Raw genomic sequence first — 26,028 nt, 5'->3', positions numbered from 1 at the left:
TACTGTATTGTGGAGCATCTTGGATGCTCGAAGATAAAATGTTTCAAATTAGGCCCCCACAGTCTGATAATGAATTCCCGTTTATAATGCCCGTGGGGAAATGAATTTTAGAGATTGGGGCCGCTAGGAAGTTTACAGAATGAAGTCAACCTTTCATTTTCAGTTTAAGCAGCTTCTAACACTTTATGATGAATCTTTTTCCCGCCCCCTGTTTGGATAGGGTATATAATGCTGACATTGTTTGAGGTAAATTTGACGTCAGCCAGCATTGACTGCAAGTTTGATGGAAGGTGTCATTAAAATGGCCTTGCATTATGTTAAACCCCATCAAGATAAACTGGCATGTTTGTACAGTAAATCAGATACTGAAAGGTTTGTATTTGGTAGTAAGATTTGATATTAATGGACTTGAGTCCAGCATGTTCAAGCAAGACATTATCAGTTAGTCAATGTCCTATATCATCAGTAATATGTTATTTAGAAATGGAAAGGAGAATGTAACGTAAATGACAGCTTTAAGCTGGTTTATGTAAATATTGTTTTCTTGAGATGTTAATCTTCACCTGACCTTTCATAATATCTTTACATAAAATGAGGATATTGCCTTTTAGAAGCCTAAACCAACAGTAATGAAAAGAAAGGGAGGGCTGAAGCAGTTATTTCCCCACCACCCTACCCCATTGGGCAAAGTGTAGCTTTGATATGAAACAAAAAGGTATTGCACCTTAATTTTATAATCCTAAGGCCCTCCCTCCTTTTACCTCACCCACATCCTTATCCCAAGGCTGTAAAACAAAACAATGCAATGCAAATACCATGCAATACAATAAGCTTGTGTTCAAATGAAAAGATAAATGTATATATATAGATATATATTATCATTTTTTATTTTGTCAGGAATGGATTGGACTATGAGTATCTGGAGGAGTTCCCTCTGAAAATGGTTCACAGAGTACCAGAAATGACCGGAAGAAGTGGCTCTCAATACATCATCATATCAATGGAATATGGCAAACACTTTTCTGGTGAGATAAAAAATTTAAAAATAAAATTTGCAAAATGATGTTGATGTTACACGCTGTCTGGGGCTCCCCCAAATTGGCTGAGAATCAATAAACATTTTTAATTGCAAAAACCTGCTTGAATAAAAAACTAATTAATATTATTTTACTGTTTTCATGCATAATTTGAGTCAGGTCATGTCAATTAATGTAAAAGCATTGCTCTACTGTAAGTTTTTGGGACAATTTTTACTACTATAGTACCACTGGATACTGTCCTCTCATATCATGCTTCAGAGCACCCATACTGACAGTATGAAGAGTTCCTTACCTTGATCTGAAAGAAACATGAGGAGTTCCCTCTGAAAATGGTTCACAGAGTACCAGAAATGACCGGAAGGATATTCTTCTCATTCTGTCTCATACTTTGAAGTGAGGACAAGAGAGTACAGTTGGTACAAAATTGTCCCAACTTTGTGAAGTTTGATGTCATGGTTGTCTTTGTTTAAATCTTCAAAATGCTATATATGGTTGTTAGGAGTCCTTGTTTTTTTCCCTTTAGGTCCTGGTGAAGATATCTTTAGAAGTGAGAGAGCAACTGGAGATCCTCAGGAAGCTCATGTCAGTAACTTTCTCCATCCAGTCCTCTATTACTATAAAACCCTGCCGACAGGTAAGGTGTATTATAAACTTTCCTTAAGGCCATCAAAAGTTAACCCATACGTTTGTGTCGTGCGACTGTCATGTGGGTTTTCATCTCATCTTCCTCATCTCAGCTCCAAGAAGAAGATGAGCCCAATCAGGCATTGAGAAAATCTCCAGATATTATATTATAAATGTATATTAAATCAGTGACATACACATAATATTAATGCATGGATGGGGGTGGGGGGGAGGGGGTCAAATTTTGTATTTCTCTCAACTGATTTAAGTAGGGACTGAACCTATGTGGAGGGGCCAGAAGCATATAAAAAGTGGGAGGGCTTGAAAACACCAGTATTGCACCTTAGCACTGCTGGAAAAATCAGCTTGAAATAATCATTACTATTGTGATTCTAACAGTGTTGCAAGTTCACTCTTTTCACTGTTGTGCACCCTCAAGAGTTTTTTTTTTTTGGTTCCAAATTTATACACTGTACATAAATGTGTCATTGGTAAGTAATGAAATATCTGTTGTGACACCGACACAACTACTTAAAGAGAGTTTTGTATTTTCTGTCTTCATCTTCATGGAGCTAACTTTGTGGGGCCAAACGGTACCATCAAACTGTTGGTATTAAAAACCAGTGCCAGTAATTTAGACAACTTCATCATCAATATCTATCATAACAATACCAAAGGTGTAACACCGTAGTGATAGGAAATTTGCCTTTAAAAGTACCCTCAATATCTTGCTCTTATTTTCAGAGGACCAAATGATGAATTTACCCATCTATGAAATCCTGCCAACCCCTGATGCCCTCCACCACATTGTAGAAGACTTTTTGACTGATTGGACTGCCCCAATAAGGTAGTACAGGGTAGTGTGTGGAACAAAGATTTTCCCAACTGCTTTCATAATCCTTTTTTCTTAGAATTTGCATGTTTATGTCTCGGAATGCAAATTGTTTGTCATTTAACAAAATATAGTTTTCAGTTGTTTTTGCATTAATAATCAGATATGGTTCATTTCAAAAGAGAATGTGAAGCTGGGTTATGAGATTGTATTCCTCTAAACAGAGAATTTGTGCTGATGTTTGATTTACACCTGTATACATAATAATAATAATCATAATTATAAAATAGTACTTATATAGCGCGTTCATCAGCAATGATGCTTGAAGTGCTCTACAGGAATTGAAACACTTAATATACAGGGAACATATCAATTGCCTTGTCTCTTCAACAAGCCCTCTGAGACTTAAAAGAGGCAGACCATTTCATTTCCTACTCTTTCTACTCCTGTGACTGCAATTAGGCATTCCCATCCCATGGAAACAATTCTACCACCCCCCTCCACCCTCCAATATCATGCCACAAATTCAGGGTAGTGTAGGTACTGTACTGCCATATATAAAGCTATGTTGGCAGTACAGTAATGATGTTTTGAATCATCGAAGAAACAAATTTATCACATGTCCCCCATTCAGAAACCAGAAATAATCAAATTCTCAGGAAACTTCCCTCTTCACTATTACATAGTGCAACAGCAAAAGAGAGAGGTTTCTGCATTGTCAGTTTTCATCTGGAACCTTTTTAGTCTTAAGGAGTAGGCAGAGTGTAACTATGGTGATGCCAGCCTTCACCTTGTGAAGTTAAGCTAAATATACTGTAATGCTATTGTAAGGATATTTATCTCCTGACATAGCCAATGCAAGGCTTTATTCAAATATAAAGCTACAAGCTTCCACATCTTCTCCATCATGTTGACATTAGTTACAATCTGAATTGCTTCCTATAGGTTTGGCAGATGTTGATAGGCATGACTTGGTTTGATATTAGATTGCTCCTGAAAGAAATAAACAAGAGTCAAGCATTCTAAATTAATGGAGCATTTCTTGAGTTGTTACGATTGATCATCTCTCCATATAGAATCAATGTTTGCGTGTCGTGACTGTTTATTAAAAGTACTTTTTTTCATTTTGTCTTATTTGCGTGCTCCCTAGGATCAGGTTTCACCTTAGGTTCTTTGATATGTTTTACTTTTAGTGACAAACATTACGATATTTTTCTACCCCCCGCAGTCATATACTTGTTTTACGCCGGTTCTTGGAGACTGTTCTACACCGGGATCTACGCCATTTTTGGGACCACCAGTGCTTTGAGTTAGCTTTGACATACGATGACCTCCCTACTTTTTGTGAGTCCTATATGAAAGGGCATGGGTTGCTAGGCAACGAAGAACTATGGCTTCTTTCAGAAAGTGTATCTGTATGAAGAGCTAACTACATCTGACATGACCAGACTAGCTTGTTGGGTGGATTTCATCGGTTGAGGGTTCTAGTAAATCAAGAGGTTTTGTGGTGATGGGGAAAAGCAGAAAGGCATCATGACAGACAGATATACGGATAGAAGGACAGACAAGCCTGCTGGAGGCTACAGTGTGTTGTACTATGATCGGTAATATGCTAGGGTGTGCCAGATATTGCCCTCCTATACTAGCTACAATGTTTGAGATATGAAAAATATTATGTTATGATGGTTATTGGTAGAGGCCAAGTCAGAGGAAATGCTGAAATAATATATTGATGAAAAGTAATATGAAATCATGATTATTACTATTATTTTTAATAAAAAAAAAACGCAATTGCTATTAAAATGAGTCAGTCGAATGATTGAGCTTGCCACTTTCGTTATGCTTATGTGTGGGGTAGTTTCTGATTTATCATATGTCTATGTTTATATTATATGACAGACAAATTACAAATCTTTTCTATGGAATTTTATGATGGCAAAGGAAGTTTTAATTGAACAATTACCTTTAATTTCTTTTCTTAAATTTGTTGGGGTTGACATTTATCCTTAGCTTGATAGACATTTTATTGGGGGATGGAGGTGGGGAATGGGGGGGGGGGAGGGGGTATGAGGGGGTTGGTTGAGAGGGAACAAGATTGTACTAGAAGGTATTTCAACCTTTCTGGAAGCAGCAGGTACTTTACTTGTAATATGATACAGTATCCTTGAAAATAAAGCTGCCCTGTATGTAGAGGCAATGTTCAGAATCAAAGATTACTTAATCTTACGTGTTCTGTGGAAAAAAGAATTATTCTTCAAAGTGAAATTAATAATGCAAACTGTTACAGGAATGTCTTTGAATAAATGAATTTAACCAATCATACTTTAAAATTCATTACTTGGAGGTGGACTCTAATGATGGCAAAACTAAAGAAATTTCTTTTGACTGTATTTACTTTTTGAGTTAGCTACCTCTTTTACCAAAATTTGACATAAAAGACTACAAAAATTATTGGAAAAAAAAAGTAATTTCAGTGGTTTAATTGTGCCAAACAATAGCACTGATATATCTGTGCTTACAATGTTAAGAAATCAAATTTAACATTCTGAAATTTGTTTTTAATTATATCTACACAAAATCAAAGAATTTTCTACCTTTCTTTGCTTTGTCTGTAACTTGTGGAGGTTTAGTATTTTTGTGTTTCTTTCTTCTTTTTATTCTTTTAGTAACAAACTTACAATATCTTACTCATTTCACAACTTTTGAGGAAAATTATATTTTAGGTGAAAATCTTTTCTTGTACCATTTTACTGCTGCACAAATTGCCCATAAAGTTTACATGCCATAAGTTTTACCTCAAGACTAAGGATCATTAAAAAAAATTATCTTATTTGATTCCAGCAAATGTGTGTCAAATCCATGAAATGTATTTTTATCAAATAAAAGGTAGATAAAATGATTATATTTTGTCAATCTTTATTCAAGTAATTGTTTAATTTTTTGTTTGACTGATTGGTGTATATTTGGATAAATTGCTGGCAGTTCCATATTAAGAAAGTTTTGACCAGGGGGTAAAAGTAGAGGTATGGATGGGGGTGGGACTGTATACCTTCACCACATTGGTTCCTCACCCATATATGTATAGTTTCAGACTTGGCTTAAAGGCAGGGTGGAAACATATTTATTGGTTACAATGTGATGGTATTTTGACATGAGTTTGTTTTAAAAACTTTCTGAGTTTTGAGCTTATTGTTAATGAGAAACAAAGCTTTTAACTATGCTTTTATCTAGTGTTGAAATATGGATCTGGATTGTTTAACATATTTGATATAAGAATGTCCTTGTATTCACCTGGTTTGGTTTCTTGCCTACAAATATAAATAAGGCGAACCCCTGCCAAGGAGGGATGTAGATTCGGAAAGCTGAAGGACTAAACTTGTGTTCTAAACCTCTGAACTAATTTAAACAAGATTTTCTTGATGACATTCAAGCATCCGGTTTAATTTAAATTAGTATTTTGATTTAAGCAGAATGAAGATTTTCCTGTGAAGTATTAAGGTTGTAAAATATAGGGCAAATGTTAGATGCAGTAGTTACAAGTCATTTGGAGGTAAAAAAGTTCTGTCCAGATTTTGAATAAATCTTAGACTTATTGCTGATATCATCTATTGGCTGGATAATGAGATCTTGTTCCACCTTTCCAACTTGTTCAACCAATGAGGCTTTCATGATTACCTAGTAATAATTGAAAAGTGATATCCTTTTTTCTCAAAGTTCTATGAAGGTCAGTTTGCAATGGCACTGGAGTCAAATGAGTCACAAAATGAAAAAAAACATTTCAGAATTCCAACCAAGTTCAAAATTCTATTTTTCAATAATTTCAAACTTGTTTGTGCTATGAATCCGGCTTCTTCTGAGGCGGTCTATCGTTAGTTTTAAAATGTAATAAAACTACCAAAAATAGTAACAGAATATTGCATATTTTGCAAAACAAATTTTATTTGACGTCTAGCATGTACAATATATACAATAAATATAAATGCAATATAACTCAACTATTACTTAAAACTTAAAAAAAATACAATGTAAATAATATTGAACAATGCAGTATGTTTATTTTTCAAGATGAATAAATCCAATACATGTATGAAACAAACTGCAGGGGAAAAGGAAAGGGACATTTCAATTAGGCCAATGGATTATGGAATTGTTTCCCTTTTAGCAAGACAAAGAGAAATGATTGATGAGCTGTTCTGTCAAGCTGGAACTATGATGATGTCATCAGTTTACTGGTACCTCATTTTGTACACTTCCCCATTACCCAGTTCCTAAGAAGAACCCTGTTAAAATGGTGTAAACTCGAGTAACACACGATCTATCTTTTCAAGATTGACTTCCTGTCATAGTCATGGCATAGCATTCTGTCACACATGCTGGGTGGTTACCATTGCTGTCAGTTATCTTACTGTGTGTGGTACTACACCATATACACATCAATGAACTCGTATGTACCTATCAATGAACCTTTCTTAATTTATGCATCAAGATGCTGGCATCCCTAGACTAGGTTGCTTTATTATCTGCTGGTGTTACTCATCTGCTGTCAATTTAATCTCCTGGAGTGTATTAAAGGTTCTCCCGAAGTCCCTATTGATTGTCATGCAGATAGAATCATGGTTGTTGTCATTCGACCAAGCCATGCTTGATAATAAGGTCCCTGGACTTTGAAGTAGTGGTTAATTGAAAACACAATCCATGTGATGATGTATATCAAGCCTGTAAGCTCCAATGTTTGTGGAAGGGTAACAGAAGTGTGCATCACAATGCCTTCATCTGATGGACTAGAGACCATGTGGGCAATTTTTGAGGAAGGTGATAGAGATTGTTTCAAAACCAATGCAAAATCTCCTGACACCTGCTTGGGACAATTTTTTCATGTCCTGCTTTCAAAGCACTCCTTCTAACAGTATGAGCATTATGATCATCACGTTTCTAACAGAGATAGGTTATAAACTGTTTATACTGTCAGTATGTGTGCTGATATGATAGGACAGAACACAGTGTTATTAGCAACTTAAAAGTCCCAACAACTATCTGTTCTGGATTCATAACTCATGAATAACCAACATCGACAGAAATTATTGATCATTGGCTACATTCTGAATCCCACCATGAATAACCAACATTCACAGTGAACCACCAACCAATGACAATCTGATCACGAGTACCAGCTTCAACATGGATAAAGAAGTACAACACTTTGATCCGATGTCTGTTATGTGCTGACGTTGACTATGGATGGATCAAACTCGGATCCGGCAAACGGTGATCCCTCTGCATTCCAAGCCTGCTTTAACATATTATGAGTCTCCTGCAAATTAAACATTGAAAAAACCAGGAAGATGTCATGAATGATTAGGGTAGACAATGCATAATGTTATCATTAACATGTGATTTAAGATACTATACTAAGAGGTGTGTCACTCACATGAATTAACTTAACAAGATTGACTTTAGGCAGAACTTAAGTGTTGATATGTCATAGTCCAACAGAAAAGAAAGTTTTGAATTAACATTATAATGTAACTTCCCCTAACCTGTCACAGCTTCCTATGATAATATCTCTCTTGTTGGAATTAAACTCAAACCTAGATACATATGTATTTCTGTACCGTACTGGTACTTAGAAGAATCTTTAGACCAAGAACTGGTAGCTTCAAAATAATGCAAGCAAATATTAGGGGTGAATTGAGTGGAACCTTGTAATATGTGCATATCATGGATTACATAAATAATCTCTTTTATTACAATGTCTGCCTAGCACATAACTGGTATATTTGTATGTATGCTTGTTTGTAAGTATGTATATATGTATTGGTGTCTTTCTGTATGTATGGGTGTATGCATGCATGCATGTATGTATGGGTGTATGTAGGTATGCATATATATGTAGTAGCCAAGCCTGCAAAACAGTCCTCAAATTCACTCGAGCAATTAATAATTTGTTATTTGATAGCATAAAGTACTGCCATTAGGATTCATCCATTAGCGCACCTAATTAATTGACCAATCACCTGTATGATTGTAAACACAAGTGCTCTAATGGCCAGCACTACTTTTCAGTGTGAAGACAACTTGGCTTCACCACTGAAATAGTAATACTAATGATAATACTTATTTGTATAGCGCATTATAGCGACAGTCTCAATGGGCTTTACAATGCCCGTCTTTGGCCAAAAACCGGGGATTCGAGTGGTATTTGCTATAGGCTGGGAAGATCGTAATGTATGTTTGTATGTATGCAACTGGTCAAGCTAATCCGTACCATTTCTTTGCTTGTTGGTTTTCCTTGTCTCTTCTGCTCCATGTCAAACATCACTCTACTATAGTCAGCTTGCGAGTCCGCATCCATCTCATGAATATTCACGGTGGTGTCGATATCTTTCTGGTCTATTTCTTCTTCACCGTCAAAGACAGATTTCCACCAAGTCTGCACCTTTTTCTCCAGAGTTAACTGTCGAGTGAAATTGAATCCCTCAATTTTTTTGTACTACTTTGAATAAAACCAGTAAAGTCATTCAGAGATGAATCTTGTTAAAATACTTGTTTAAATTGCACCCTAATATCAAAGTTAGGTTTCATTGTATGGATATATCCTATAGCAAGTGCAGTGTCCAAGAGCATACTTCCTAAGCATATGTCCTTCACATGGAAGAACATTTCCAATGGATATTTCTTATGGATAGTTGGGATGTAGATAAATGGGTGCTAAATGTGAGGCCTATGCTCAGCAAGTTGGGACAATTTATTTAACGCTAATAACACTCTATAGTGTCCTCTAGTATCATACTTCAAAGAACTCAAACTGACAGTATGAACAGTTTCTAACCTATATCTGATGGAAACATGATATTCATACTGCTCATACTCACAGTTTGAACAGTTTCTAACCTTTATCTGATGAAAACATGATATTCATACTGCTCATACTGACAGTATGAACAGTTCCTAACCTGTATCTGATGTAAACATGATATTCATACTACTCATACTGACAGTATGAACAGTTTCTATCCTTTATCTGATGGAAACATGATATTCATACTGCGCATACTGTCAATACAAATACATTGAAGTGGGACCTGAAAGAAAAATATTCAGAAAATTTTCCCAAATGCGTGTTAGGTCAATAGAATAGATAGTGATTGTACAAAATTTATGAATGACAAACGTGTAATATGCCACAGTGTGTTCCTTATGTTTTTATCAAATGGCATTATTATATATATTTACTGCTTACTTTGTAGTCTTTATGTTCTAACCATGTACTTTGGTCTTAACAACAGAATACAGTGGATGGTTTTATTTATATTTTTGTAGGGAAGGAGAAAGTAAAGCTTGTTCTCTGTTGTATTGGCATTATCATAATGATAGCAAATGCATTTTAACAGAGTTCAAAATCTTAAGGTTAATTTAAAGAAGCTCCACTCAATGGCAGATAATAAAACAATTCTACAGGAGACCAGCAAATACATCTATGTTTACACATATATAATACATCTCAACATCTAGTTTCTGTTTTTTTGGAAAGTGCTTATATTTTCTTTACAAATCTCATTTATTTGGGTTATAATGGAGTTTGTACCAGGTAACTCAGGATTTCAAGTCCTGCACTCTACTAACTGTACAAGCCTGCCCTTTAGTCAGTCGTGGTCCCTGAATTTACAGCAGGATAGGGTGGAAGTCTTTCATTGCCCATGCGCAATCATAGAATGCCACCAAACCTCAAAAACATGACACTTTCCAGAAAGAAAAAACACATTTGATCTGAATTTTGCATCTTCGTTGCCATATATGTTTCCCCACCACTGTGAAAAACCACTTTACAATACATCTGTTAGAATATTGGATGGCTTGAATCATCATCAGGTTATTAATTTGAGTCCCATTGTAAACCAAAGATCAAAGTTGATGATATTTGTTAGGCTCTTACTTGCACATACAGTCCAGGGTGTAGGCTCCACATACACTCCTCACTGTGTACATCATGCACTAATGGCCCATCTAGTAAAACTGTCTTGTTCCCCTGTTTGCTTGATACCTGTTAAACATAAAAAAACAAAGAAGGAAAGGAAATATCATACATACTATGAAATTGCAACTTTATATTCCCTGGGAATAATTAAAGGTTCATATTTCATATTTTGTGTAGCATTTTCAAAGCCTGTGAAGTTTTTCTCTGATTGAATAACTATCATTCTGGTTGAGAAAACTGCTATACATTCTTTACACTTGTAAACAGCAACTCGACCATTTTGTATAGCATTCACCCCCATAGGCCTAAATGGCCTCCTACAGTACTGATAGGTAGTCAGCTTAAGAACATTATTTTCCCCAAAACTTACAAGGAATGAGAACATTACTAAAGCCTTCATTGACTCCGCAAACTTTGCTTGCATAACGTGAAAGGGTTTGACTTGAAAGTGGGAAAAAAAACCCCCAAAAAACAGAAGCTTGTATTCGACAATAAAGACATTTAATAATCAAACATTTAATTATTTCAGCTAATCTGTCACAATAATATCACTCATTCTACTCATGACATTAATAGCATAACTCTTTTAAAAGTCACACCATCTTGATTCTTGGTTAAAAAATGTAGATCAGGATGTGGAAGTTAAGCCGTGCTCATTTGATTCAATTTCTTAATGTAGATTTTTACAATGTATCCTTTAATCCATACTTAGGTCCCATACAAATGTCATTCCGTGCCTACATTGTAGTCAAGTTACACATAAAATAATGAAGGCAAATGTATGACCATTGGAAATGTCTGATTTTATTTATCGTTTATTTAGGGTTTTGACATTTACTTAAACAAAAAAAGTATCCAGGATACACACTTTTATGTTTGGATGGAATCACGTATTGGTTAACTTTCAATTGGTGAAGAAAAGAGGGTGTCTTTACAAAATTGTCATGGTAGTTCAAGGTAATTCTAGGTAGATTTTTCTAAAGTTGATACAGTTAACCATAAAGTGCAGATGTTCATTATGTGGCATTCTCTAGTCGACGTACATCATCTGAAATTAATGTGAACCTTTGTTCAAATGATTCTCACCTTGATTGATTTGTTTTTGATCACAACATCTAAATCTTTTCCTTTCTTAAGATTGCTCGGTACAAATACTTTCAGATCCACATCTGTAAGGGTCTGAGCCCAACAGTAGTCTTTACGCTCAGCTCCGTTGTAAGTGTCTGCCGCTGTCAGGACTCTACAATGGTTAGGGGGGAAAAAAAAAAAAAAAAGTGAAGTCTGTAAGCAAAATGCTTAAAAAATTGTGTTGGAAATTTGATATAGTTGTGAACAATACTGATAAATGGAGGCTGTGAAGTTCGCAGGTTGTTTTGTCACTGTTAATATAAAGTTCCCTACGAATAGAAAGAAGACAAAAACAGTTCTTAAACAATCTAAGTAAAATATTGAAGATCCAAACCTTGTTTTCTGATCTGTTGCTGTCTCAATAGTGCTTTTATTTCCGTCCTCAACGGATTCCTCTTGTTTCTGTTCCTCTTGGAGGGCAACTTTATGTGAGTGCTTTACATTACCCTCTTCTTTGGATTCCTCCAATTCTGTGGTCACTTCAACAACTTTTCCAACATCTGGTGTTTGACCTGAAATAGTTTACACAATACTTGTATTCTGCTGGTGATACTTTAAACAGAATTTTCATTTTGGTGGGTGGGAGGGTGGGGAGGGAAGGGGAGGGGGATTTGAGTACGATAACAAATATTAAAAGGTGGACGGAAAGATTGTCAATTTTTCTGAAATAGGTAAGAGCAGTGTTACAACTAACTTTACTTCTTTTGAACTTCTATGCAAAGAAATCTAGGCTTTGGTGAAGGTTAATCAGTCAGAAAAGGTTTCATGGAAAATCTCACTCTGTATGATACACAACAAACAATGGGGTTGTACCCCATCCCTACTACAGTACAGTACCTCCCCTTGAGTTCTTCGCAGAGATAAATTTAGCCACTTAACTATACTGTACCTTGATTAGCTTCAACATCGTTGCCGTCAGTAGGAATATTTGGAGGCCCATTGGCTACGGAATCGTACTTCATATATGCCTGCAAAAACACCATATATATAGTGTCAGTACTACAATGAATACTGTATATATCAACTGTCCAGTAATTGGAAATTGTATAACAAAATGGCATCAACATGCTAAAGGTTCTGTATGGAAGGCAATAACATTGTTCACTACCTCGTATCTCCTAAGATGACATTTTTGCAAATGCTGGACTTAGTTTCACTTTGTCAACTTTAAAACTCAAAATTCAAATATTGTCTGAAACTATTTATCATGTTAAGGTCCTCTGTCACTAGTGTATAAAGTTGATTCTGAACTTCCTGAAGGCTGTTGCATATTTCAAGAAACAAATGAAATGTGACTTCTTGCGTTATATCTCTAACTAGTACAATTTTTTTGGTCATGAACAGGAGGAAACAAAATTTATATTAAACTTTAATTTCTCAGAAATATGACCTATATACATACAGTACTCATACATACCATTGAGTTCTACATTTTCATTGCATTTTGTAAAATATAGAGCAAAAACACTTTAGAAAGTTTTACGAAATTTCACAATTTCCAGGTATACTTTAAATTGGTTTCTATGACAGCATACAACAATATAACACTGACCTGCATCACTAATTTTCTTGCCACTCCAGGCGGCAACCCCATCACATCGTTTTCATGTTCCATTATGCGATAAAAATCTGTTCTGTTGAAGATTTGAAAGAAAGCTATCATCATCAACAGTTGGTATAATTTGTAAAAGACCAATGTTGCACAATTAAGGTAATTCTGCTCAGTTTATTACACTTAAAGTCACAAAGAAGTGAAGACCTGTAAGATCCTTTTAAGTAACTATAAATTCACACTGAGTCAAATTTATAAGTTTCTCACATGTCACTGGGTACATTTTATCTGAGAATATCTATGAAAAAATATTATATCACTGTTTTAAGGGATAGCCACGTTATGACTTTATATCTGGTTCTATGCAGTAGCCTAGTGTGTAGCCTAGGCTTGCAAGAGCAACTTTTTGAAAATTGTGACTGTTAAATTAAAATGGTTATAAAGAATGTTCTACTGTACACTACCTTTAAAGAAATTCTTTTCAAATTTTTCCCAAAGGATATATCAATTAAAGCTTAATTTTATTGCCAATCATGACAGAAGGTCAGATTCCAATATGCCTAACCTTTAAGTTTTTGTTTCTCAAATTTTGACAAACACTTTATGTAAAATGTCAGTGCTTTAGACCAATTACTCACATTTAGTAGTCTTAACTGACTTTATAATTGACGCACTGGCTTTCGTAATTGGCGCCTTTGCAAATACTACTAGCAACGATACAGCAGGCAACAAAACCTGGCATTTGGAAATCTTACTCCATAAAAATAACCAAAATTACCTCAACATGATACCACAATAAATAAACTAAACTAAAAACTAATTTCTGGGACCTGACCTGTCAGAGCAAAGCAAATAGCATCCAGTCAATGAATGTATATATTTTACACAAAATTCTAATTAGCTTATCGATGAATGTGTCAATTTCGGGATATGAAGGAACTTGACACGGCAGACATTTTGGGGCAAATTCTGCTGAATTGTACCTTGCATAATCACAGAACATAAAAATGGCCTAATTCCATCTCTGATCAGGAACTACACATATGAAAAACGCATTTAGTTGAGTGATTTGGATTTTATTGATAGACATCATTGATCAAATCCTTAAGTTTGTCAATGATAAGTCCACCATGCTAGTAATAGTGGGCCCACCCTTTCGAAATGAAAACGTTAGCAGGCTTAGGTTATATCCAATACTGTTACTTGTAAGTTGTTAGTGTTTCACAGTAACCTAGGCCTTATATTGTTAGCTGTTACAGTAGGGGTGCCTTACGTTAACGTTAGGCTATGCGGTATTAATTAGGACAACTTGTTACTGTTAGTTGCCAAAACCTACTTCCGTAAATAATCATTTACAAAAAAAAATATGTATAAATACCTTCTGTATAAAAACTCAAATATGACATCCAGGAAAGCATCAACTCTTTTTACATCTTGTAGAATATCTCCAAGGTTAGCATCAAAAAGCTTTCTTTCATTAGCCATGGGGGCCGCCATTTTGAATTAAGAATAAACTTTGTTTTCATTTTCTGGACCGTTCCATTACACGCCTTGTGAAGTTTTGGTAACATAATTTAATATTATGATACACGTGAAGTAACTTACTGTGTTACAAAATAACGATATATGATAGTTGTTGTCTCTTCTTTAAATAAATTACAACCGAAACTATTTTAATGGCAATGCAATGCTTAAGAGAACTCTACAAATGGTTGCAGTAAGTTCTGTAACCCGGAAGCTGCCTTTCCCTATTCTGATCGCCCTCAACTATGATGGGCAGCACCAGCAACACAGGTATACTGTTCAGTAGCAAGTAGCTGTGTTATCGCGGACATAACCAGTAACCTAACCATTGCTACAGTAGTACAGTACATTCTTTTTTTAATTTAAACTACAGCTTTGGTAGACTAAGCCAGCACGAACCCTGACAACAGTGACAATCTGTGAGTCATTGAAGAATCGCATCATTTGCAGTAAAAGGGTGTCACATTGCAAGTCAGTATTCTATGAATCTATCCTTGGCCTAGCCTTACTCCCTTAGTCTTATCCAACTTTACTTAGTTAGATGGGCTGCAGCCAAGTAATTCTTATAATGATTGACCTTATTACTCCGGGCATTAGTTAGTCCTCCTACCATAGGCTATGATCTAACGAGTACCGTTAGGTAGAGGCTGTGTTTGAGTTTAACTTAATAGTTACAGTGTTACACTATGGTTAACACTGACTGTCTTCTTACTGTATGTTACTAATATAAGCTACTACTATAGTTAGTATTTGTACTAGGTACGGTAACATTAGCAAGTAGAAGTACTAGCCTACACATAGCCTAGTACTTACTTGGTGGTACTGTTGTAGTGGCAAGGCCCAACTAGTTGACTACTGATGGTAGGCTAGGGTCCACAGTAATGTGTGATTTTAGTAGTATGACCTAGGCCTAGTATCGAAAATTAGAGCACAGGTTCTTTTAAACCTTATTGGTATGATGATCCTTATGATTTTGATTAATGATATGGTTAAAAGTTAAGGCTGTGCTATTCTTTGGGTAACCCAAATAAGGTTTGCTGATATTGCTTGTTCATGCAATAACAATCAGTGAGTGAGTAACATTGACATAATTTCAGGATTTCATTCTCAAGCATCAGTTTAATAAGCATCGCTTATCATTTGATGGCCTGTTAAATGTCTGTGTAAACCTTATTTCAGTGGACAGTCTGGATGTTATGACAAAGAAAGTGAATACTTATTATGTTAAATATCTTTCGATCAATGTAAACTGAAAAACAAACAAAGAAATTCATGTTAAAAAATATAAGATTAAGACTATAAGATAGACCATGTACTGTCACCAATATGTAAAAAATCATCCATAGGTAAGCCTAGAATTCTTGCAAGAGCTTTCAAGTTTGAAAAAAAAATTCTCAGGTCAATGCTTAGTGTCCATCATTCTGTGATAGTTTTTTAGTACCCAACACTAGATGCAAAGATAGTGGACCTATACTGACTTTATATGATTTAAGGTTAGATTGCATACATTTGTTTATTCAAATATGAGGTATGACATTGTATGTCCCTTAGCTCACAAACATGTGATTGGATTTACAAGCAAGAGCACCATGCATATTCAATTGATGATAAGGTGAATAACTATAACCTTTTGAAAAGTGTAAACTTGTCTCCAAACTTTCCTATGGACTGTGTGTAATTTGATGTGAATCAGACTTTTCAAACCACTCAATTGGACCTTTTATTTTAAGTGTCATGCCTTTTTCAATTATATTTTTTAGTTTAAAAATGAAGCTTTCTTAACCTCTCTTTGTAATGTTCATGAAGTCATCATTAAATATAGAAATATTTCAAATTTATTGATTTTGCAGCCACACTTTGGTAATGGAGACTACATAACAGAAAAAACCCATCGGGAAACAACAACTTGATTTTCAACATCCTGTAAATCTGGAAGCCTTGGTGTGACTAACATCATGGCCCTGACAGGGACCAAAGGTTTGATGGTGTGGTGCCAGAGGGCCACAGAGGGCTATAACGACGTCAAGGTGGTCAACATGACCACTTCCTTCCGTGATGGCTTGGCCTTTTGTGCAATTATCCACCACTTCAGACCAGATCTTATGTACGTAACTATTATTTAAACAATCTTTGCATGCATATGACATACATCATATTATTTGTGCATCTGTTCTATTGTCAGTAGAGATCCCATGACATGGTAGTTTATGTGGGGATTATCTAGCTGTGCTGTTTTTTCTGAACTTTGGTCCTTATCTATCAATTATCCACAGTTGGTAAAACAGGTCTGTCAAGCTCTCATTGTTACACAGATGAGTAAAAGCCAAAATTTAAGTTAGCTGGATTTAGTTTACACACAATTTGACAAGGAATATTAAAATTCTATGGAGTACAGAGATCTGAAAAATCATTGGAAAGATGAAACATGATTTTTTATCAATATGAAAATTGTTATAATGATGATCCATGAGAGGAGGATTTTAATGTAAGTGTGATACATGTAGAGAATGCAAGGTTCCAAAATAGCTCTATGCCAGTCTTGATATTTATTAGGGAAATAAGATCAAATTTTTCTAGTAAAATTTCATCATCATTCATAGTGTTTGGATCCAGTATTCCAGATCCAGTATTATCACTGGCCTAGTGGATTAACGAATGGTTTGAATATTTTCAAAGTTCTCAAGAGTATTTACTAATCAAACATTCAACACTTTGAGGTTCTCATTTGTTTCATTACAGAGATTTTGATTCATTGTCCAAAGAAAATGTTTGGGAAAATAACCAACTGGTGAGTATCCAACTTTTGTTATTTTCCTCTTGTAGTTCAGCTACTGTAGATGAAATCTGGACACCTTGTCGTTTGACTCGGCCCTAAACTGTAGTATTGTCTATACCATTGCATATGAGACATAAGAAGTATGTACCTAATTCATTTTAATATATATATCTTGTACAAGAAAGTTTAATAATATACAAAATGTGAGAGCTGGTTTCCAGAACAGATGCTGATTGTCCAAACAATTTTTACTGTGTGTATTGTAAAAAGTAAATCCCATTAAACATTTAATTGGTGCCAAAAAAAATAAAATAAAGAAACACCAGTGCATTCCTTTTTGAGCCTTCTTATTAAATATGATGATGATTCGATCTGACTGGGGAATGCAAAGGATGCTGGTAATTTGGTCAGCTATTCTCATGTTATCGAAGGAAGGGGTTGATTTTCTGGAATCGTCATGGGAATAGGTGATCACATGCTTATCTGAGACTGATGTAGCTGGCTCTTAGGATTTTGCTCCCTTGTAAATTTACAACGTACATTTACAGTATATCATATCATAGTCCAACCTAGAAATGTGTACAGTAGCCAAAGCAAATTAACTCCCTTGTAAATTAACAAAGTACATATTACATTGTCCAACCTAGAAATGCCTACAGCTAGCCATAACAAAGTTGTTCTTCCTGTCCAGCGTGAATTATTTTGGTACTTGGAAGTTATTAATTGAATCAACTTTAAGAATTAGTCGGTAAATATTAATTTGATCCACTTATGTGGCCATTGTACATTTTGCAGGCTTCATGTATCAATTAGTTCTATTAATTTGTTACCGGCAGTAGCCTAGCAGCACATCTCACCAATGAGTACTGTACTGTGTTTCTGTCAATGATGTGAAAGTGTCGTCAAGACAACGGCACTGCCGAGATGTTTTGGTTTGAAGCAGAACTCTTGTGCTTTTCTTGTGCTAAATTCATACTACTACCAATTGAGAAAGTTGAATATGGTGCAAAGATACACTTAAACAGAGATGAACATTTTTTTATCAGAAAAGCAAAATACATCTTTGAATGAGAAGCTGAATCAAAGACTTGACAAAATTCCATGTGAAACAATGTATTAATTAAATTCTGAGGACAGTAAAATTCTGAGGACAATAAATTTTCTTGTAAAATCAGGTTTGTCTTTTATCCAGTTTTATCCAGTCATGAATTAACACCGAAAGCAAAATTACTACAGACATGTGTTATAATGTGCTTGCTATTTCACCCATTATGGAGGCACTTCAATTTATGTCTCAATTTTATCAGGTATCGACCTCTAGGAATTAAGAAAAGTTGAACTACCGTGAGTTGCTTGTTGATATCAATAAAACCAGAAAAAGAGTTAGTGTTAAGCTGTAAAGATTTTTTTTGCAGTATGGAGGTCTCATTAATTATTCACCAATGAACAAAATAAAAAAATCCTCAACGCTGTAAAACTTGAGCCTCTCTCCGTCAACCTGTTCAGGAGCTGCATTAATGCTTTGTGTGCATTATACTAAGCTCAAAGCAAATTCAGTCGTTACCTAGCAATTAGTACCCAAAATTTCCTTTTTACTGCCACTTGGTCTCTATACAAGATGTTAGTATAGCCTACAGTTTAGCGTTTCTAAATAATGAGAACGTGCAGATACCTGAACACATGGCTAGGTACTACACACAGTAGGAAGCAAACAAGGAATGTAGCAGGTGTGTGATCTCAACTACACTAGTACTGTAACAGTAACAGTAAAATGCTAAACATATAGCATATATGACTGGTATGGCCATATAATACAAGCAGATGTGTACTTAGCTTAGACATTGAACTAACTAGACTGTACGTCTGTTTTGGTCCACTGTATGTTTACTTTCAGTTTGATGTCTATTGAGAGGTTAGAATCATGCTTGACTATACTTATGACAAACTTGTTGAAGTATATTCATTGTTAATACTCTTTATCAAGATATCTGATTATTCAAACATAATATATCAAATCTTATGTACCTCGCTGTACTTGGCACATGTAGTGCAGTCTGTCTGCATTTTGCACATTCATGTACATACATACATACATTGAAGAAAACTGGAATTGTGTTTGAGGTCACCTTGTTAAATTTATACAGTGCTAATGAGCTTCCTTGTAATAATGTTGAACAGAGCTATATTGTCCTAGTGCAGCACTACATTATGGCAACATACAGGATGATGGTATATGGTAAAAGTGCGATAGTGAGGGCATTAAAGTTCTTGTAAAAGATTGCGGTGATGATGGTCTCTCAGATCTTGCCCAGTGGTTAAGTTCTTTCCTTCAGCAACGTGATTTCATCGACGGTTCTACCAGATTCCGCCAGAGATCAAAAGTGTTATACTTGTAAATGTAGGGAGTCAAACTGAGCTGGAAGCAAGTAAAACTTTCCCTTACGTCCAGCATGTGGTGAAGTTAATATGTTAATGAATGGTTGGGAAGAATCCACAAAATTGATGTGTCCTTGAGTCCCTGTATATAGTCATTTTGGCCATTTTCATTTAAGCCTTGTAGGTTAAATTACAATGTGAAAAAAGTTGTTACAATTTGACATATGGACGCGACAACTACATTGTATAACACATTTGAGGGACTCGCAAAGTTCCCATACACCACCCATGAATACCTGTAGTAGACATATTGCACTTCCAACAGTATATATGACACCGATGTAATGTCCATATACAGCACTTACAACATTAATTTTAAATCTATCTTGTTGTGTGGAAGGGTGCACAATCTAAAGTCTCTGGTTTTAAATATTGTCATAATTAATGCTTTCTAGTATACAAATGGCATTAGACTACAGTAGTTCTTCCCTAACTATGAACATGTACATACATTGCTAATACAGGTAGCTAACTATGTGGACATGTAGTATATAGATTAGTCAAAGCTATAGTAGGAACTAATAGTGTACATGCATGTATGCATGTAATTAGTTTTCATACATCATGTGGCAAGTCTTAAAAAACAGTGACAGTCTAATGTTACCATTATATGGCACTATACGTATTTGATTGCCTCCTTTAGCTCTTGAGAAAATGTTCAGATTTAAACACTAATCACCTGCTTGTCTTTCAATGCAACAAAAAATCGGGAAGTCAGAAAGTATCTAGTTGTGCTACTGTACAAATTTATGTAAAAATAAGTATCATTGCAGTTGGTTTTAGTTTGTTTCAGTTCTTTTCTCTTCATTATTGCAGTTCCTGTTGAGATTGACTCAGAGCCACTCCATTTTTTGTTTTTTGTTTTATTTATTTATGTAGTTTTCTTTTGCAGAACCATTTTGATTCAACTTTCTAAAGTTATGACTAATTTACTGCAAATTTATATATATATTTATATATATATATATATATATATATATATATATATATATATATATATATATATACATATATATGTATATATATATGTATATAGTTACAGCGCTATACACTGCTGTGTCCATTTGTTGTTTCGGCAGAGACAAGTGGACACTGTACAGAACAGCGGTTAAAGGGATATTCCAGTGGAAGACAGTGTGACATTTGCATAAAGGAAAGGGATAATATTCCATGACACTGTTAGGTGAAAATCCCATCTCAGTATCTTACTCTAACAGGAGATATGGCTGATTGAATGGAACTTATTTTGATAGGCTAGACCCTCCATACTTCCCTGTTAGTGATTCACAGTAGATTGTGTGATATGTCCTATGGGTCAATGTTCTTTGAAAGCCTTGCTTTCTTGCTATTATCTTCTTGTTTAAATTTATCCTTGAAATCTGATCAATTGCTTGGAGCTGGCAAAGTTCTCTGTATTTAGAATTTCATCAAAATGCATCCTTTTGTTTTGGTGGTATTATAATCTTCTATGAATGAGTGAGTAATATATTTATATACAAACAATAGATACAAAGAAAAGTTCAGCTGTGATGACATTTCTCACTCTCCTGTTGCCAGATGCATTCACAAAACATCACAAAAATTGAAAAATCTATATCTTCACAAAATGCTAAGATGATGTGGTTGTGACCTTAAGATGCAATCAAAAGCATCAAATTCACCCAGCAGAATATCCCTTTAAGATTAGTTGAGGAGTGGTGGTGAAACTAACAGTAATTGACAGTTTTCAAGTTCTAATTATATGTCAAGCATTTGAAGTATTGTGCTTAATTGGCAATTGTGACCCATAGTTCAGTATATAGGTTTAACTACTGCACGGCAACTGTTACCCTTAGATTAAAAACTTAAGCTCAGGGGCATATCAGGAGTCTTGTGAATTAACAGTGTTCACTATACCATACTTCTAATGTAATATTGTAAAGTAGCTGTGTACAATGTATGACATAATTGGTTACAAAATACCTATTGTACAAAGAAAACGATTCCCCAGAAGAAGGCCCAACTTTTCAAGAATGTGGTTTGAACTGTTGGTTTAAAGCTCAACTATTAATTTATCCAAATATGTACAGTAATTACTGCTGTTGGCTAAAATAGAAAAAAAAGACTGTAACTTAGTGCAGTATTCAGCACCTAAGGGTGTGCTCTCAATTGTGAGCTTCAGTTTATTTTGAGGTCTGTGGTATTGACAGACATTTGGTGTGACTTTGCATTCAGTAAACATGTTTTCATTTTTCATACAATAGTACTGCATACCTGTAGTGTAAAATTGTGAACTAAATTTAAGGAACTCCTTTATACTACCGTGCTGCTTGATACATTTCAATATGAGCACTTTGAATGTTTGTTGTAGTCTGTTTGTTATATCATTTTATGATATCCCGTCATCTTCAAAAAAAAAAAAATCTTTTCCTTTTATATTAGTTATCCTACCTGTTGCCTTATTTTATGACTCCTGTTATAAATTTTTATGTTTATACTGAAATGAATAAATAAATGAAAAATGCATGAATACATACAGTGTGAAATTGTGAACTAAATTTAAGTACTCTATTGATAAGACTGTAGTATTCAAAAGTTTAAACTTTCATGAATAGTACTTTTTATATGTAGTTTATGACTTTCTGTAAGTTCTGCCTAGTCTAACTTGTTTCGTTTTCCTTTACCCCACATATGGTATACTATACTGTACTGTACAGTAATCTACTGTATAGCGCGAAACTTACCTTTATGCGCATCTGAATTTGTTGTAAAGGTTTGAAGATGCTGAACATTGTAATATATTTACCTTCAGCTGCTTTAAACTAGCACTGGTTGTTTACTTGATAAATAGTTATTTTAGGTACACTTACTGTATACCTACCATTTGTACAAATACAATGAAACTCGATCAATAGATAAATATTCTGCATTATAACCTCATAATAATATTAGAGCCTTCAAACAAATTTATTCTATTCTTGACGAGGGTGGAATTGTTCTATAGGCTTTCGTTGCATATTGATAGAACATGAGAAGCGTCAATGCACTCGAGGTCTGTCCAATTTGGCACACCGTAGGGAATTTCACTTGAAAAAGAAATGAGAAATTATAAACAGTGCGCCTGCAGGCGTACTTCAAACTTATCTACATTAAAACTATCTAAATTATAATTAAATATTATAATGATGTTATAAAGTGTAAATTGGAATTGGATAATTCATGCAAAGGATGACTGTCACAGTACATATAGAGTGTATATATATTTATATATATATTTATATAAGGGCCCTACAGTAGTTACATGAATAGTGCCCCTTATTGTATCTTTACGTAGAAGTTTAGGGTGAACTACTGAATGACACTTTAATAACTGAAATAAAGAAATTAAAAGGGTCAGGTGTGGTGCAGATACTCTTCATAGAAGTTCCAGCTATCCATAAAGGCCATAGGTATGATAGTTTCAATGAATTCAAATTTGTACTGTATGTATGTACATAAAACTAATTGAATTATTAATATAGATACTGTACCTGTTCTAAAATTTGTACATACATGAACATAAAACTAATTGAATTATTAATAGGATACCTGCTCTAAAATGTGTACATGAATGTACATCAAACTAATTGAATTATTAATAGGATACATGCTCTAAAATGTGTACATGAATGTACATCAAACTAATTGAATTATTAATAGGATACCTGCTCTAAAATTTCCGAATGTGGTTCATTTCTTCTTCTTATTTTTCCTTTTATTTTTTTTCAATTTTTACAGGCATTTGATGTAGCCGAACAAGAACTGAATATTCCATCCTTGCTAGACCCAGACGATATGGTAGCCCTTCCAGTACCTGATAAACTCAGCATCATGACCTACGTATCCCAGTACTATAACTACTTCAAGAATAAGAAAGCAGGTTAGTGCTCAATAGTGTTGAGTTAGTGCTCAGGTTAGTACTCAGTAGAACTGAGTATACCGTCCTTACTAGACCCAGATGTTATGGTAGCCCTACCAGTACCTGATAAACTCAGCATAATGACCTACGTATCCCAGTACTATAACTACTTCAAGAATAAGAAAGCAGGTTAGTGTCAAACCGTGCTGGGTGAGTTTGATCAGTACTATCAAAAATACTCCAGATGCCGGTGTTTTCTCCTCTCAGCACGGAAGTTTAAAGCACATTCAGTTTGAAGTTCTCTGACAATTTATTAGTCAATATTTGACCATGTGATGCAGTTGATGGCTTAGTTTACTGTATCAATTGCAGGGTTCTGATCCAATTTGATCTTGATCAAAATATAGTAACGAAAAAATGATAAGTGAGTTCTCAAGACTTTGCAGATTATAGGTAGATTGACTTTGCAAGAGTGTTGACCTAATCTGTTGAGTTACTCACAAAGCAACTTTGTAAAGTGATAATACATAAACAAGACATTTATACCTAATTTTTTGTTTGTCACCTTTACATGTCTCCTCATAGTCTATGCACACACTTTCTGTGTGTATAAGGCATTCCCGGTTAAACTATTAGGACTGGCGTCCTGTACCCCCTGTCAGGAATTATCCATATTGAACAATTGATAATTAATGCTAGGTTGGCCCTATTATTTTGTTCATCCGTCTATCTTTTGGTCTTCAAAAGTTAACATTTCCATTAGCAGCATTCAAACCAAGGACTGTGCAAAGCTACTTTAAAATATAAAATCTACAGTCTGCTCTAAATTTAGCACATGGTACAATGAATGCTTTGTTTCATATATTATGAATAGCTGCACTGTTACTAAATGTGAAAACCAACTGTAGAGTGACAAAATTGTTCACGATGTAAAAGTTTCCAAAGTCAAAGTAATGGACCAGTTTGTTCTAGAGGATTTCACAAATTGTAATTAAAATTTAAAGATTGCATACCCTTATGATACCCATACCGTTGGTTTTGGGGAATTTATACAGACTACAGTATATTAGCTTACAGTGTGGTATGGTAGGCTAGATGAATTATAGACTATTGGTCTGCTAACAGATCATTGCTTCTTCTAGCTTTCTCAAACATCCTGTACATGTATGCATTCTCAGATTGATCATGTAAAACTGAGACTCTGTTATCTCTTTCAAACAAATTAGGCAATAAATTGATGTATCTTAGTCAACATTCCGATCTGTCACCATTGTTTACTTATTATGTTAATAGATAACAATGTGTCTAACCATATAATAGACTGTATCAACAGCTCTGCATACTTTTGTTGCAGCAGTGAGTCTTGGTTTTAAAGGTTAGATGTGAAATCAGTCATTTCATTAATCAGAGTTATTTAGTTTGGTCTGCTAGTATTAGTAGTAACTGTAGTGTATATATCAGCATTGTTACGAACGCAGGATTTTGCATCGGGATGCAATGTTTTAACCAAGTCAGAGAAGTCAAAATAAAGCACCGCCCGTATCAATTAACAGACCGAAACCAATTTGAAGAAAGTTGCAATGATGCAACATTCCTGAGTTATCATTGGGCACACTGCACTGTGCATACAAATAGATGTATTAAATACACTTATAACTACCATATAACATATAAATTTATGATATGTCATGCCACAATATTTTGTGATCAAAACCGAAGGATAATATACAAAGTTTACTGTACGTCTGTATTGTTCAGTCCACATACTGTACAGTAGTAAAAGTATGTATGTAGACACACACATAGTAAGTCATACAGAACTGCTTGTGAAAGAACATAATTTACAGCATCTTTTAACTCCTGACAAAGTCTCTATTACTTTTGAAAAAGAGAAAGAAAATCAATACTAAAGCCAACATCTACTAGCACATTTCATAGTAGAGTTAGCATGAAAGAATTTACCTCTGGTCAGAAGTCATTCTTGTCAAATTTACAACTGTTCGTTTGAGACTATAAAAATTTCAAAATACTTTATCGAATCTGGTCACCTACAGTAGTTGGGACAAATAGTTTATTTCCTGTACCTTCATGTGTTGCGTCAAAGCACATGTATGTACTGTCAGTATGAGCAGTATATATCCTGTTTGTATCAGAAAAAGATTAGGAACTGTTAAATACTGTAGTACTGTCAGTATGAGGGCTTTGAAATAACTCTTTATACTGTAAAATACTGTTAGTATGAGTGCTTTGAAATATGGGGGCAC

At 34.7% G+C, this 26,028-nt stretch overlaps 3 protein-coding genes across 27 annotated transcripts in view; 2 read left to right on the top strand and 1 right to left on the bottom strand.

Moving 5' to 3' along the window:
- LOC139960141 (FAD-dependent oxidoreductase domain-containing protein 2-like) overlaps positions 1 to 5,395 on the top strand; it is a 43,920-nt gene extending 38,525 nt beyond the window's left edge. For both annotated transcript variants that reach the window (XM_071958283.1, XM_071958282.1), the window contains exons 8-11: positions 898 to 1,025; positions 1,564 to 1,674; positions 2,409 to 2,511; positions 3,725 to 5,395. In XM_071958283.1, coding sequence (XP_071814384.1) covers positions 898 to 1,025; positions 1,564 to 1,674; positions 2,409 to 2,511; positions 3,725 to 3,917 — 535 coding nt within the window. In that variant the 3' untranslated portion in view covers positions 3,918 to 5,395. The remainder of the gene's footprint in view (positions 1 to 897; positions 1,026 to 1,563; positions 1,675 to 2,408; positions 2,512 to 3,724) is intronic.
- A 1,007-nt stretch (positions 5,396 to 6,402) lies between these two features.
- Positions 6,403 to 14,810, bottom strand: LOC139960142 (nudC domain-containing protein 3-like). Its single transcript, XM_071958284.1, has 8 exons — positions 14,530 to 14,810; positions 13,152 to 13,233; positions 12,489 to 12,567; positions 11,934 to 12,111; positions 11,558 to 11,711; positions 10,430 to 10,537; positions 8,762 to 8,950; positions 6,403 to 7,807 (listed from the first exon to the last, which is right to left on the bottom strand). Exons 1-8 carry the CDS (start codon positions 14,646 to 14,648, stop codon positions 7,712 to 7,714), a joined length of 1,005 nt encoding a protein of 334 aa, XP_071814385.1. The 5' UTR covers positions 14,649 to 14,810; the 3' UTR covers positions 6,403 to 7,711.
- A 167-nt stretch (positions 14,811 to 14,977) lies between these two features.
- LOC139960138 (MICAL-like protein 1) overlaps positions 14,978 to 26,028 on the top strand; it is a 45,186-nt gene continuing 34,135 nt past the window's right edge. For 23 of the 24 annotated variants that reach the window (XR_011790381.1, XR_011790383.1, XR_011790385.1 and 20 more), the window contains exons 1-4: positions 14,978 to 15,146; positions 16,526 to 16,779; positions 17,415 to 17,463; positions 23,644 to 23,785. Coding sequence is in view for 16 of the 24 variants with exons in the window: in XM_071958268.1 (XP_071814369.1) it covers positions 16,631 to 16,779; positions 17,415 to 17,463; positions 23,644 to 23,785 (340 nt within the window). In the remaining 8 variants the exon portion in view is untranslated. Of the gene's footprint in view, positions 15,147 to 16,525; positions 16,780 to 17,414; positions 17,464 to 23,643; positions 23,786 to 23,816; positions 23,954 to 26,028 lie in introns of those variants that run through there. The other variant, XM_071958281.1, reaches the window with a different exon arrangement.

The sequence above is a fragment of the Apostichopus japonicus genome, chromosome 19 (genome assembly GCF_037975245.1).
Source record: "Apostichopus japonicus isolate 1M-3 chromosome 19, ASM3797524v1, whole genome shotgun sequence".
NCBI lineage: Eukaryota > Metazoa > Echinodermata > Holothuroidea > Aspidochirotida > Stichopodidae > Apostichopus > Apostichopus japonicus.
This window is presented reverse-complemented; position numbering and strand designations above follow the sequence as displayed.